Source organism: Poecilia latipinna, unplaced genomic scaffold, assembly GCF_001443285.1.
Source record: "Poecilia latipinna isolate Pla-1442-1.1 unplaced genomic scaffold, P_latipinna-1.0 Scaffold757, whole genome shotgun sequence".
Lineage (NCBI taxonomy): Eukaryota > Metazoa > Chordata > Actinopteri > Cyprinodontiformes > Poeciliidae > Poecilia > Poecilia latipinna.
Window position 1 is genome coordinate 17,935 of NW_015113373.1, and position 15,996 is coordinate 33,930.

Genomic DNA, 15,996 nt, shown 5'->3' on the forward strand with positions numbered 1-15,996 from the left:
AGTAGAGAGTGTATCTGCCTCACAGACAAACACTGGAAGCTGGTTCCACATGAGTTTAAAATGGGAGTTAAATGAGATGTACTTGTCAAAGATGGCACAAGACACAGCTGATCTTATTCCCATGAGTCCAAGGTGTCTTACTTCAGTTGTAACCCAAACAAAATCCATATTACCATTCACACTTGAGTCAGTCAATGCTTAGATCAGGTGCCGTCAGTGCAAGTGTGCAGGGTGAGCAAAGGCTTTCAATAGTGTTGCATCAGATTACGTAATGTTATTATTAGGTCATATCTGGGATACTTGAATCCCAGTTGTGATAATTCTGTAGCCGAGGTGCATGTGTGCAAATATTGTACATGGTATGGTGTCAAATGCACAGTGTGGTAATGCTAGAGCATTATTTATCTGATATTTATTGTTATGATCCCATTGCTGACAGGATTTTCATCGACATTTTTTAAATATTCAGCAACACTTTTCATTCTCGTTTATCTTTTTGTTTGCCTGTGTGCTTTTTGCAACTGATAGTTCATCCAGACATGTAGCTACAGCACACAAACTGAAGTTATAGTAGTTTACCTATAGATGGAATGCTTCATTTATTTACTCATTTGTTAAAATTGGGATCATGTGCAGTAGTGACTTGTGGTAGACTACAATCAAGTTATTTTTTCTCTGTTGGAATAAAAATTATTTCTGAAAAGTGATTCTCAGTAGAACCAATAATTTGTCACCTAAAGCTAGCAGTTCATCAGATATTTGTTTTTCATGACATGTCAAAATGTGTTATTTTTAACTCGTCATGAAAGTTCTCAATATTACAAACAAGTTCATAAACATGCTTTGATTTTGTGCCATCATAATTTCTGCTGGCATCTTGACAGGTTTAACCTTCGGTTCACCTTCTTTCATCTAAAACTGGAGTGTGACACCTTTTTATGAAAGGGAAATTGCATTTCCAATTTCTATACAGATAAATCACTCTCCATGTGGAGATGACTTTATATTGCTATACATTTATATCAATCAGGGCTTTGTTTATCAACCCAAAATACATTTACCAAGTAAAAAACAAGTATTTTCAATTAAGCTTTTGTTTAACTAAGACATTTAGTGAGAATATAAAAAAATCTAACATTGTGACATACAGTGCTGCAACAGAACAAGTAAATGTGGATAAAGAAGTTGTCCTTTGAATTTATATTTTTTGAAAAGTGTCATCAGCGATTGTTACCTTTTTATTTTAAAAAGCAGCCGTGCATGATGGAGTCCTACTGTGTGTATCCTCTTAATTTTCTTCACTCTGTGCATGCCCTCTATCTACCTCACTGCTCAGGTGCTTGACCTAGTTGTAACTGCAGAGATGTGGGAGTTGTTGGAACGTGACATCAACCCATTATCTTGCTGTTATAACATTCATAGAGCACCTGCCTAGCAGCAGGATGTCTCACACTAAAACAAAAGGTGTTTTACCTTTTGTCTCTGTGTTCAAGGATGTCACTGTCTGGTATTGTGGTATCTAAATGGCACATTTTTGCTGAGGCTAAAGCAACTGCTGGATTTGGATGGAAAAGGGAAAGGTTGACATTTCACTGTCGGAGCTTGTGCTTCGAGGTCTGGATGCCATGAGGGAAGCCTTAATGCGGCAGACGTTTTGTTACCCTTGCTTAAAAATACTGCAAGGGCATTAGAGGTGTCAATGAGTGTGCCGTTTGCATGACTCTGGCCGTGTGACTGATTAAGCCATCACTGTAGTAAAACCTAACCACATATAAACATTACATACTAAAATCTGGCAGCTGGTTTTTGCAAGTAGATGTTGCATTTGTAGAGCAAATGCAATGGATAGTACCTCTGACCTGATTTCCTGTGACAGGAATTACTCGAGCATCCAGACTTTTTACACACATCCAGCAGCTCCTCAGTTTATATCGCATTCCCTTTAAATCTCGCTCTGCTGCTCTCCTCCTTTCCCTGTCATTATAGTGAACCTCACCAGTTCTATTCCATCTTCTCATGCTCATGTTTGACAGCACTGGTGAAACAGTGGCTTCAGAATATCTCACAGAAGACTGAATGTGTTATATTACCACTAGACAGGCAAGCACCAAATGTGTGTCATAATCCGTCTTCAGCCATGTGACTGCAGGTTAGGTTAAATTGTTTTTTCACTCATCCATCTCTTTCTCTTTCTCCATCAATCAGTAAGTTAGTCTTTATTTATAGAGGTATTTCCATTAGCATCAAGGGCAACACAATGTGATTTCCTTAAAAATAAGGTGCAACTGAGCTATAGCAAAAAGCCAACAAATGAAGAGAAAAACAATGTTAGATACGGGAAAAATAAATGCGCCTAAATCTGTATTTAGGTGACCTGGTTTTGAAGGACAGAGAAAATGCAATTCATTCAAACTGAGTTTGTGTTTTGTTTTGTTCCTCATAGTTCGATCGTTATGTTCACGTCTTCCCAAACAAACCACACCAAGGAGAGAAACAAACCAGATTTAGTTTTAAACAGACCAAACACCTTATATGTTTGGTCTGGATGCTAAGGAAAACATCCTTAGCATCCAGACCCTCGCTTTTTACTGTGCTGAAGGCTGTCGCTGGGAGTGCTGGTTAGTTTGCTCTTTTGCAGTTTTAAATTTGCAGTTTTGGTCATTTCATGTCCAACTTTTTTTCAGATACATTCAGTAACTTCCTTACTCCATTTATTGTTCTGTATTAACCACACTTGAGTTAATTCTTGATACCCTAACTTGAGCAAACCTTTGTAAACAAGATACGGTGGTGGATGTGAGTTCAGGGGCTGAACTTCTCATGATACGGGAGATGTTACAAAGTAGGAGCACAGTTGTAAAGGAAAATATGCCAGAATAAAGATAATTAACTTTTTTTCTTTTTTTTTTTTTTTTTTACAATGTCATACATTTTGATTGATTTTTCAAACGATAAATTCAAAATAATTCATAAATTCACAGCTCCATGACAAATTAGATATTTTAGTCTTATAGTAATGAAGCCAGGAGGCTTCAAGGTTACGTCTCTTCAGATTAACAACAACAGTCTAAATGTCAGCTGGACTAACATAAGACGAATAATATAAACCAATCAAACTATAGAACTCACATTTATTTTAAACAATTAACTTAAATATTAACAATATAACACTTCACTGTTACAAAACACAAAAAAATTTACATTTTCTCCTCGAAACAGGGTGGCCCATCTTCCTCAACGTAACAGGTCTGTGTGGAAACCACTTTTTGCTCTGAAAGATTTTAGCAGAACAAACATTTTTTTTAGGACAAAGACAAAGGGGCAGTCACTGAAAGAGGTGAATATCTGTATCATTATTTTATATTTCCTAAAAATATGTAATTGTCATTACTTTGTAGGGATCAATTTTCACTGCGATATTGGAGTTTTTTTTTATTTTTATTATTATTATTTTGCCAAATCTGAATCTTTCTTTTTTCTATCGTAATTGGTTTATAAAACAAACAAACAATAAATCATCCAACATCTAAAAATATTATTTATACACAGAGCAAGTGCCACATTAACATAAAATATTAAGAATTAAGACATTAACATAAAGTATATATACAACCTAACCAACATTATATAACATTCATATACCTACCACTGGATTAAAAAACAGCTGCAGACTGAAGACTCTCACGTTGTGCTTCAGCTGCTCCCACCTTTCCAAGAGCACGATTGAGTTCTTGGTTCAAGAACTCAGCTCTTTGTTGGGCAGCTTTAAGTTGACGCTCCTTCTTCTCAAGGACATTGAGCGCCATTTGGAACGCCTCAAATGTTTTCTTAAATATGTGTTGCCTTAAAGCCCCACCATCAGGAGAAAGGTACTGCAAATAAAAATCAAATTTCATTATTCGAAACATTGCACCATTAACACCAATATTTTTTAAGTTCCTTAAAAATAATAATTAAAAAAAACTGCAAACAACACTTCACATCATTTTCCTGAAACTAACATACAATAACAGTTTTCAGTATCTACACATCAAACAGAGACCTCTACATGAGATCCTTTCATTTAACAGCCATCTACAACTACTGTCTAAAACCCTTGTATAAAATAAATTAAAGCTGCATTTAATTACACCTGACAATATTTGCACCTTTCTGATTTAGGAGCAAAGTAAATGCAGAATTATTGCTAATGCTATTGTCATCACAATGTTTTTCAATGATATATCAGTCTTGGATTTCTTATGCATTTGTACATCCTGACAATCACATTTGTCTGTGTGTTGATGTGTAGCTGTCAAGTCGTACCATTATGGCACACTGTCGTATACTCTGCTACGCATAGTTAATTTGGTAACAGTTTCCAAATCATCGTTGGGCATTTAACCTGTCATTACGCCAAAAGCCGCACTGCAGCAGCCTCTGCTCTCTCTGGCTGTAGCTATCCTTCTGTCAGGTTTAACGCTCCACCTCTCTAGGAATCCTCCTTTCACTTGATTATCTGTCTCCTGCTCCCTCTACTGTATCTCTTCCATTTTCCTTTCTGTTATGCCTGCTTTTTTTTCTTTTTTTTTTTTGCTATCTCTCCTGTTAAAACCCCCATGAAAAAAACTGCCCCTGCTTTTTTTTTTTTTTTTTTAGCTTAAAATGTAGAGTGCAGTAGTATGCCGATGCATATGCGAATGTGTATTGAGGGGAACATGAGACTAGGATAGTGGGAGTGTAAGGAGGGAAGAAGCATTGCGTCATGGGGGTGTGTTGAGCGGGAGGAGGGATGAACCGGCTGTCTGTCAGTGACGCCAGTGGAACACGTGCGTTGGCTATGGCAGGGAAGACGTCGTGCAGCCCGTTATCTGGCTGTGGGCGAGAGGAGGCAGAGGCAGCCGCAGCTCTCTGTTGCTGACGGGTTGATAGAGGGGTTGTACTGTATGGCTGTGTGGGAATGAGTGTATGTCTGCGAGAACGCGTGCCGGTCTTAGACTGTGTGCATGTAGAGACTGCATGAGGTGCAACCGGAGCTGCTGCTGCTGCTGCTGCTGCAATTGGTGAATAATGCAAACTGGGGAACCGGAGTTTGGATAGCATGGAAGAAACCAGATTAATAATGCATAGTGCCGGTTACGAGCTCTGCATTAGTTAGTTTTCCTGAGACCTGTGGCTGCCTAAAATCTGCCTGACTCTCTGACTTCCGACCTTCCTTTCTGCCTGCTTGACCAACGCAGAAATGTCTCACTACCATTTCATCAAGTGTTGTAAGTAGCCATTCAGAGAACCTTTCCTGTGCACCTGATGCCAATTCTGTTGGATTTTCTATTTTGTATAGTCTCTCTGTCATTTTTACTGCTGGCCTTGTGTTAATAATTAATATGCTTAAATTTATGATAATTATGCAGCAAATTGTGGTCATCCACTTGTCAGGGAAGCACAGTCTGAACTTCCAATGAGCATTTTTGTGTCTTTGGATTGTGTGTGTGTGTGCTGTAAGTGGGTGTGTGAGCATGCTGCAGAGGAGCCGCTGCAGATGTGAAAAGTTGACCAGTGAATGCGGCAGGTAGCGGCAGACGGAAAGAAAGATGAAACGGAACCGCAGAGGTGCAGAACCCACGAGTGTCTGGTATGTTCATGAACCACAGACGGACCAATCCAGAGAGAGGATCGTTTTAGTCAGAGAGAAGGACAGATGGAGGGAGACTGGGGGTCGCACTGGAGCGAGAGGCAGAAAGGCAGTGATTTAAAAAAAAAAGATGAAAATGGGATGAGTGACATTGTGGAATGTGTCAAAATGTTGCAGAGGACTCACAAGCAGGCTCAGAGGGGGAATGTGAGAAGGACAGTGTGGGATTTGAGTTGTAATGACAGGAAAAAAGGAAGAGAAAAGGCAATAAATGAGTTTTATAACCAAGGTGATGCAGCTTAAGCCCCCCCAAAGCCTCCTCCATTACTTCAAAGGCACTACCCCTACTTGTCTCTCACCTTAATCCATCCCCGTTACTCTCTTGTGTATAAACGGTTTGTTTTTCCAAATGTGCATGTCTGCAGTTTTCCACATCACAGTGTCCCATGCTGCTGTCTGTTTTATTAGCTGGAGCCTGCTTGTTCTACATGTAATCAATAACTGATGGCCTGGAGATGGGATGGCAGGGGAAGACGGCTCTTGCTTTCTCTCCGTCTGGCTGAACCCTCCTTCTATTTTGCTCCAATTCTTCTAGTTCTACTTCCTATCAGTCTTTCTGTCTGCCTCACATTTATATTATATTCATAAGTCCCCAGCCTCTCATCATACAACAGGAACTGTCAGTGTGTGATCACTTTGTGCAGACCATATTCAATTTAGAGATTTTCGAAGAAAAAATTGGACAAAGTTGAAGCTGCAGTGCAAAAACATGTTAGTTATGAGAATCTGTACATTTTGTTTTTAAATAAAACTTCCAATGTATCCACACCACTTGATTTGTTTCACAATCTGTCACCATAAAGCAGCACATAATTTTGAAGTGGATGAATTGTACATTAATTATACATATATAATTTTAAAAGTATTGTCTGCGTCATTTATTCTGAATCCCCTGATTAAATAATTTGTTGTGGCCCTTTTTGTTCTTGTACCCATCTCCCTACCAGCTTTGCATATCTGGGGATTGATGTTTTTTGCCTTTCTTTTTTGCAAAATAATGAAGCTCTTACTGATTGGGTGAAGAGCTTTAAAGTCTTGCCACAGATTAGAAGTTGAATTAAGGTTTGGAGTTTGACTGAGCCAAACAAACACGTGAATGAGCTTTGAATCAAACCATCCTAATATTGTGGTTCTGGTTTTATGTGTAAAGTTGAACCTCTGTTCCAGTCTCCCAGTTTTTGTCTAAACTCAAACCAGCTTCCCTGTCTGATGAAGAAAAGCATCCTCACAGCAAGATTGTGCCACTACCAGACTTATGATTCAAACTCTACCAGATGTGCAAAGCCCTGAATAGAAATTAATTTGGGGGATCACCTCTTAAGTCTTACATCCACTACATATGCTTTTATTGTCCATGCTGATTCTTTACCACAACTTGTTTATTGTTGGCCGTGTTTCAAGCAGACTTCATACAATGTTTTTATATGAACAGTAAGATTTGTGGAGTTCTTTTTGTTATTTTAGTTCTGATTTTGGTGAGTTTTTTGCTAATTGTCAAGGCCCACTGATTTTTGAGATTAAATGTAATCTCCAATGAATTTCCTATTCCTTTGCACCAATTCCTTCTTTTAACAGGTCAGAATTTAACACGCTTAGGTGATCAGTACACAAATCATAAAGGCAGTATATAGTCCCACTGCATACAGCAGCTCATGACTAATTTGGCAGGACGGATAATGTCACATCTTGAAGCTCAGAAGAAACCGTTTAAACCATGCATTTAATATTAACATCTTTAGTAATGTAATTTAGCTTACGCTGTCATCATCTTTGTGTGCTAGTTTTAGTTGGCCAAATCTAAACCATTTGCATAACCTTAAAATATGCTTCAATGTGCCGTGCATGAGTCATATTCGCACCAATGTGTCTCCTTACATGTGGTTTGTTATATGCAGGGAGTCTAAAGGATTATGTAGCTGTATCCTTGAAAGGCCTGTTTAATAAATGGTCCCTGAGTGGGTCCAACAGTGAAGGATGCAGTCCAGTACAGGGAGCTAAATCAAGAAAAATACTATCATAAAGCATAATATGGAAGCTAGGACATCATTTCACATGTCATATGGCTGACAATGCTGATTTAGTCCTGCACCAACTTTTACTGTGATGGGAACCAAATATAACGTGATTTTTTTTTTTTTTTTTTTTTTTTTACAAAAATTAAAAGAAGTGTTGAATTTGTATCGGTTCTAAAATATTTACAATGCATCTTACCTTTGCACCATTGCAAACAGACCAATTAGAAGAATTACACATTACCTTTTATTCATGTACCAACTCTTTTGTTGGTGTTGGTTTCAGTCTAATTAAAGGTTATTTTCAGGATACATTTTATTTTATGAGTGTGAGATATGCTTGAAAATACAGTACAAAATATACTTATTATATTCACAAGACCTTTCCCCCAGTTTCAGTGACAAAATGTCAGAATGCGTCCTTTGAGAGAGAACTGTTACTACGTCTGATCTGCCGATGTTAAAACTGTAGCATAACTACAGTTTTCCTGAGCAAGCAGCATCGTTCAGGAAACAAGGATTTTCATATAGGGCTTTTTGCATCATGTCTTGCCTCCTCCGTACTCGGAGCAGATATCTTTCCACACCCCCTCTCTTGCAATTCAGGCTGGGAGAGTGTCTCCTGCAGAATGTCTTCTACTGTGGAGTAAATGTGAGAATAGCAACTGCTGAAGAAGACATGTGTACATCTTTGTGCAAGTGTCTTTTTTGTAAGATTTCTGTGATCTGTTTAGTACTACTTAGAGCTTGAAGGCCATTCTGACAGGGTTTGCTACATCAGTAACTAAATAGTTTATTCACAAATATATTTCTAAATCTTTTTTAGTTAGGGTGACAAAAGAATAATGCAGTACTATTACTACACAAGTGTACATACTTTTAAACTAATAGTTTAAGCATATTTTGATTAGATTTCAGTATTCTGACTTTGTCAGATATAAGCTTGGAAATATTTGATGACATTATCTTGCAAAAAAAATCTCCAAATCTCTTGCATGGTGAGGACATCTTCTTTTACCAGCCTCCTCCACAGATTTTCTGTCAGATTTAATTCAGAACTTTATTTAGGTCATTCTAAAACATTGAATGTTAGGGTTAGGGTTTTAGGTCATGCTGATTCTTTACCCTGAGAGTTTTTTTTAAGACCAAGCTGATTGGTGATATCTTTATAAGCTAAAAACCCCCCCAAAAAAACAAATTTCATGTTTAAAAAAAATACACTAGGCCACAATGGTTCCAGCACCGTGATGCACCATGAGCAGGCTGTTTTTAAGGTGAGCAGCTGAAGTGAACCGCTGTTACAGCCCTGCTTGAAAAACAACCTAGAAACACTCATATCAGCTGACTGGTGCAGGGGTAAAGAAGTGTTGGAGTGTTGGTGATGCAGTTACAAACTACCTTTGTGCTGCACATTTTTGACACATTATTATTATTTTTTTTTTGCCATTAGGGTAAGATATGATAAGACAGAACAGAATATTAGACTTTAGCATGGGTGGATCCTACAGTAGTGGTAAAACTTGAACTTAAAAAATAAAATGTGTGTGACATTCCATTGATGTGTTGAACCTTTTAGAAATGAAGATATTTAACCCACATTATGTGTCATGCACTATATCAATAACAAACTCATTTATACTCTATAAACTTCATATATACTCTCCCCTGTGGGTCATTGCTTCCCTCGTTTTTGAAAGCTCATGTTGAATATTACCGGCCAGATTTGTAATTTATAAAACATCAGAGGCAGACCAAAGATGGGTTTAGCTTTGGAGGCTGATGATGGAAATGTTTTATGAAAGAGGCTTCTGTTGCATGTAAAACACTACAAGTACTGGTCTTCAAGGGGCATAATCATACAAAATCGACTTTTCTGAGCTTCACATCATGTTATAATGCTATTCCCTTATCAAAAACATACATGGTGCTTTGCTTTGATTCTTTCATCCATGTTTGAGATATCCTTTAATTTCCCATGGCAACTATTTAGCTGTCCAAAGTGCCTGGCTGGACCTATTCTGGTTGGACTTATTCAGTTTGTACCCTTCTCCTGCCTTTAGCCAAAGCATGCAAGCGAGCAAATGTCAACAAAATAAACTTCCTTACCGGTTAATCAGATTCAGTATATCTAATTTTATGTGTGCCCTAAAGGAGACCGATTCTTTAATTGGATCAAAAGTTGCTTCAACAAACCACTGGTCTAACAGTGTGTACTTGTATGCAACTGTTATTGATGCTTCTATTTATTTTTTACATTTTCTCCCTACAATATGTATTTTAGTTTAATTTTACAGAGTATGCATAATATTAAAGATGGAAGATTTTTAAATAATTTATTATTATTAGTCTGCATCACAAAAACATTGTATTATTCCGGGATTTTGTACACTGTCCTACTATGCATCTTGCTTTATCTTTGATCTCTCGCAAACTCATGGTTTCCACACCATAAAGTTAGCTATGAATTGCGAAACCGTTTTCAAAAACCTTTTGTAATTCATCTGCTGTATATGAACAACTCTTCTGCTGTTGATTCTTCGGATCGTTTAAGTGAAAATGTTATTATTGTAATTAAGGATTTATATCTGTCATTGATACAGACCATAGGACTGCTGAAAGGATCTAAAAAAGATGGATTGTGAGTGAAAAAATGTTGAACTGATGCAAATGGCTTTACAATGAATGGGAAAGGAAGCGCAGTTAGAAAGTGCTGTTTTTAAGATTTTGCACTATGTGTGTGTGTTTGTGTATGCTCTGAGTGACAAGCTGAGCTACAGTTAAAAGGAAACAGTTTAAGAATCTGGCATCAGCAGTGAAATAATGAGCTTTACCTTCTTACACACCCTTCTGTTTGGTGCCTGAATACAAAACAGCTTTTTTTCACAGTCTAAGCAGACCAGATGGTACTGATGCATTGTCTGGGAGATGCGTGTGTGTGTGTGTGTGTGTGTAGGTGTGGGTGTGTGTGTGTGTGTGTGTGTGTGTACTAGGGTTGAGAGGGCAGGTGTTTGAATCAATATGTAGATGCTTATCAAAAAAAAAAGGCAAATGGAAAGCCAGTCCCTTTGTCAGTGAAGATGCCCTGATAAAGATCTCCACAAAACACTCTTGAGTCTTTATGAATGTAAAAGAACAGCTGCACGATGTGTGCCGCGTACACAAAGGAGCAACAGTACACTCACATCTGTTTGAGGACTTTTGGGGACATATCAATTTGCTCTAATGTTTTACTTTAATATCTATGGGAACTTTCAGTAAATTGTACCATTTTTCTTATAATGCAAGAACACATAAGAGTATCAGATACCAACTGGACTAATGGGAAATGTACCGTAGAATAGTGATCAGTTTTCACAGTGAACTCACTCAATAAAGTTACAGTAACACTGCTTCTTGTAATTTTTCAGTACAAATAAATACCTGGATGACATATTTTGCGAGTTATTTTTTCTAAAAAGTTTCATTGATCTTATCTTAACTTTGTGTAATTTATGAGGGACACTGATAGACTAAAAAAAATGATTCATAATAAAACAAACATTTTAAATCACTCTGATCTCTTATATTAGACTAGACGTATGAAAAGATGATGCACTAGTGGGAAACAAACGCATGTGGTTTGACAACATGCTGCGCTTCAAAAATGTCCCAGATTCCAAACCTTTGACCCGATGAGCAGACTGAAAGAGGGATAATAGAAAATAGCTACTGCGTTCTCAGACACAGACAGTGGAGAGACTGAAATGCTCCAAGGAGGGAAGCATAATAAGATTCAGGAACAAAGAAGCAGGAGAGAGAGCTTTATGGAAAAAGAATAAGATATAGCAATAACAGGGCGAAGTTGGGCAAGTTGGTGAGTCACAAAGAAAACATGACATGCCGTGTCTCTGCAAAGACGTCTTCATTCACATATTTTCTCTGTCCTCTGGGCTGGCTCTGACCTGAATTTGTCAAACCAGTTGGGCTATGAGCTGCAGCTGGCACCCCGTGTATACCCTGATCAAACATAGCAGCATGACCACCTGTCTAATATTAAGCCCTCATTTTGCTGCTGTGGTTTCTGTCGTCCAGCTGTCAAGTAGCAGATCTTTTAACTAAGTTTGTAGCTGTGGACCAAGCCGTCTCGGTGGAGTGAGAGTTAGATACAGGAGGGTTCCTCAACCCATTCCTTGCTTTGATTCATCGGAGTCCGTAAAGGACTGTCAGCAGCAGCAGTGTTGGGTAATCCCAACCCTTAAACCTTCTGCGCATTTTGAGTCAGCTGGCTGAAAGTAGGCTTGTCCACTTTAACCTTCCTTACAAGAAACACAGATTTTCTCTATTTGGAAATATTTTTCAACCCCCAAAACACTGACAGTCATTGCATTGCATGGAGATTAAATGAGCACCATATCCGCTCTAATTATACAGCTGCAGTCAGCAAACTATAAGCTTCCTGGCAAGTTGATTTCAATAAAATCAATATAGACCACCTCATAAATTATTATTTTAAATGTTTTAATCCTGATCTCTTGAAACCGCTGCATTTTAATAAGAGGTTATCAGTCTGAGAATTTCAACCCAGCACAAGTCGTGAGGATGTGCTAGAAATTAATTTGACTGTTTTCCTCATGTCACCATTGTTTATTTTTTTTACTGACCAAATTTTTGGTCTCAGCACTTTATCTAGGAAGTTATTTCTTGCTTTATGATATATTGTAGACTCTGCCAGGTTTCTCTTTAATGTTTTTTGCTCCACCTGTCAGTGTTTATTGTAATTAGTATCCATAAACAATTTTTTTTTGCCAATTAGTTCAATTTCAACTCTAAGTAATGTTTTTTCCCCTAATATATCCATGTTCCTCCAGTATTTCCAAAAACTTTTATTGTCATCTCACTCTTAGCCCACCTGCTGTACCTGCTAATAATTCAGGCATAACAGTCTCACCAGCTGCTCATAATGTGATCTGTTTCACTGAGCAACAGGGAGATTATGCACAGTCAGTAGAATCATAACACTGTTGGGATTGGAGAAAACAAACCATAAAACACTGAAATGCCTCACTCAACTCGTCTCGGGCCAAACAGACAGCAAATATCTTTCACAGTAAATATGCTAAGTGGTTGCCCACACATAACGGGCCACCTGGTGACCCTGATATTTGAACACCTAAACAATAACGCAGATGTACATCCCTGCCTAGAGGTGATCCTCACAGTGTCTCATCTCAATCAAACAAGCTTTTTTTCTCATTGGCTCCCTGTCAAACTGTTGAGTTAACACCTTGGATAGAGGTGCTTTCATATGACTGACCTTCCTTCCTTCTTCGTTAATAAAGCTTGTGAATAGATTTGATTTTAAATATTCATTAAAAAATATTAACAGTTCTATCATGTTCAATGTCTAAAAACTACTCTTACTTTCTGTCTTTTTTCTCATTAGGTTGTTTCCAGCTATGTAACGTTTTCCGTCAGAACATGGAGATAGACCAGTGTCTGCTGGAGTCTCTCCCGATTGGCCAGCGCCAGCGGCTGGTCAGAAGAATGCGCTGTGACCAAATAAGGGCCTATTACGAGAGGGAAAAGAACCTACAGCGGCAGCAAGGTGGAGTCAAAGGTCGAGTCCCATCCAGGAAGTACCGCATCCGCTTCAGGCAGTCTGATGTCATTCAAGATGCCATCATCCGCCATGATGACAAAGAAGGTGTGTGTGTGTCCGAGTGGTACGGTGCCTCACAATTGATACATTTTGAATACCGGGCGACGGTGCAGTTCGTGTTGTAACCAGTGGGTTGCAGATTTGAACCCTCGCACCGTCTGTCTCAGTTGTGTCCTTGGAGAAAACACTTCATCTACCTTGACTTCTAGTGGTGGTTTACACCCCTCTAAAGTTTTTCGACAAACATTTAGCCTGGTGGTGCCGGTGCATTCCAGCCACGTTTCTGTCAAACTGTAGCTGAGGCTACAGTGTAGCTCAGTTTCTGAACAACTGAATGTAGTATAAAGCATTTCCACATTTTATCACATTACAACTACAGACTTAAACATATTTTGTTAGAATTATGTTATAGACCTACACCAAGAGCATTCGTGATCAAACAGCATCAAGAAGACCACAAGAGACCAGTCAAAAAAGAAAAGTTTAAATTGGTGTTATGCTATAAAATATTAAGCCTTGAATATTTCACAGATTACTTTTCAAATTATTATCCAAAAATGGAAATGGTATGCATGGCCTCCCACCTAAAATGATCGGCCAGGGAAGACGAGAACCTGGTCTTTTATGAAGAAGTGGCAAGACAAACGTTATTATTGAAAAAAGCTGAAAAAACTGTTGCAAGGTACTGTGCGTATTTAGGAGTGTGCATGCCTGTTAGTATGTAGAAAGCAGGAGAGCACATGTTGACAAATGAGTGACAAACTGCATCTGACTCGGGCAACACTAATGCAGGAGTTGTGAGCCAAAACAGAGCTGCTCACTGCAGCGCAGCCAATTTGTTCAGCTGGAAGCTGCCCACTCAACTGAGGAAAGCAGAAAGAAGCTTTTATCCTTGTTCAAACTGTCCTCAAGGACAAAAGTACCTGAGGATTTCTGATGTTGATAGGAGAAGGTGATTTTGAGGAACACGGCTTTGCAGATAAAACAATCTCATTTTCTTTATTTCTGCTATACTAAGCTGTTCTGCAAATCATGCAGTCTTTAGACATAAAGGTAAAGTTATCAAGATAATATCTAACAGTCCTTCTGTTGCTTTAATCTGGCTGGCATCAACATAAATCATGCAGCTGTAATTTGTACAGTTAATTTAGCATTTTTTCCAGTTAAATTCTTATTCCAAGATTTTATCAGGAAGCCAGGGAAATGGAAGCTACTCTCATTTATTCCACCTGTAAATGCATTAATACAGTGTGTCTTGGGGAAATTTTGTTATCAGTTTAGTAAGAATCAAATAAGGTTACAAAGATGTGCTTTGATTCATAAATGGGAATAATCTTGTAATCAGCTCCTTTTCTGTTGGATTAGAAACTAATAATTTAATCAAGAAACTTGTAGTTGTTTTTCTTTTATTATCTTATAGTCAGTGTTTGTTGCATTTCATTGTGGAGTTAAAGCTAAAATTACACTAATGAGTTTATATGTGTGTCAGCCTGAATCTGAATAAGCAGGTCAGAGCTTAACAAAAACTCAAGGCCTGAACTGCTGGATTTCCGCTTTGAGCAACAGCTACAATATTACTCTTAGTCGTTTACGACAGAAGAAAAGAGAGGAGCTAGGTGCCCAAGTCCGGTGGGGACAGCTCATTCGTTCATTTATCCATTGCTACGGAAACGAGACTTTACAAGTTTTTCTCTGACGATCTATTAATTCCTCCTCCATCTCAAGCTTGCTACAATGCAGCTCGCTGTTAAAAAACGCTCCCAACACTGTTTTTCTGAGATTATTTTGTCAATAAACTTGTGAAATTCATAGGGACTTCACGCTCCACTCTGTGAGCCATTGATTTCTGTCCAAGTTCACTGGCTTTCTTTTGTTTATGACGCTGGTTGCCAGTCATTTGCCCAGCTGTCGGGACATATCTGTGTCTCACCAGCACTCTTTGCAGGTCAGTGTGTTAATCTCTTCACCCTGGCTGCCTGTCTTTGGGTTTCAGCTGGGCTCCCTGTGAGCAGCTGGTGTGCTGTGGCATTGACCAGACTGGCAACGGGTTTCTTGGCTCAACATGAATCGGTTAACCCTCCGCCTGGTTGCCCAGGCGTCATGTTGGTGCTGGTCTAGTACCATTTGCCATTCAGTGTGATTGATATCTGAACTTTTCTCTGAGTTCAAGGTGGGACAGATTCTTGGAAAAGTGTGTTGCTCCTGTTAGGATGTGAGTTACTATCAAAACAAAATAGAAGTAAGTTGGTGGGTAACTCAAAAGTTACCCATCATTGTAAAGCTAAATATGATAAATTAAAGCATGGTTGTTTATTAAATCTATGTTTTTGTTCCTTTATACCCCCCTAAAACTAAACTAAGGTTTTTCTAGTTGTGTTTACTGTAATAATCCATTATTATTTTGCTCACGTTATAATTTCAGTGTGAACCATTTCACCACAACACTAAGATAAATATAGAGGAACCAAAAGAATAAACATGAATTTAAAGGACATTTTTTTTATTGGGTTTTGAGCCAAATGCTGTAACACTCATCCTTATCAAAAATGATTTCTCAGAGGGACACAGCATGTTGCTGGCAGAGTGAGCAAATTGGAGGAGTTATAATTTTTTTTTGTTGTTTTCAAATTAACATCCACAAAAACATGTATTTTTTTGTCTGCCTTCTTGTTTGT

The 15,996-nt window shown here is 38.3% G+C and overlaps 1 protein-coding gene across 6 annotated transcripts in view; it reads left to right on the forward strand.

The window, feature by feature from the left end:
* myo16 (myosin XVI) overlaps window positions 1–15,996 on the forward strand; it is a 113,283-nt gene that overhangs the window by 13,882 nt on the left and 83,405 nt on the right. For 4 of the 6 annotated variants that reach the window (XM_015045961.1, XM_015045960.1, XM_015045962.1 and 1 more), the window contains exon 2: window positions 13,106–13,366. In XM_015045961.1, the coding sequence (XP_014901447.1) occupies window positions 13,141–13,366 (226 nt within the window). In that variant the 5' untranslated portion in view covers window positions 13,106–13,140. Of the gene's footprint in view, window positions 1–4,802; window positions 5,250–13,105; window positions 13,367–15,996 lie in introns of those variants that run through there. The other 2 variants (XR_001426629.1, XM_015045958.1) reach the window with 1 other exon arrangement.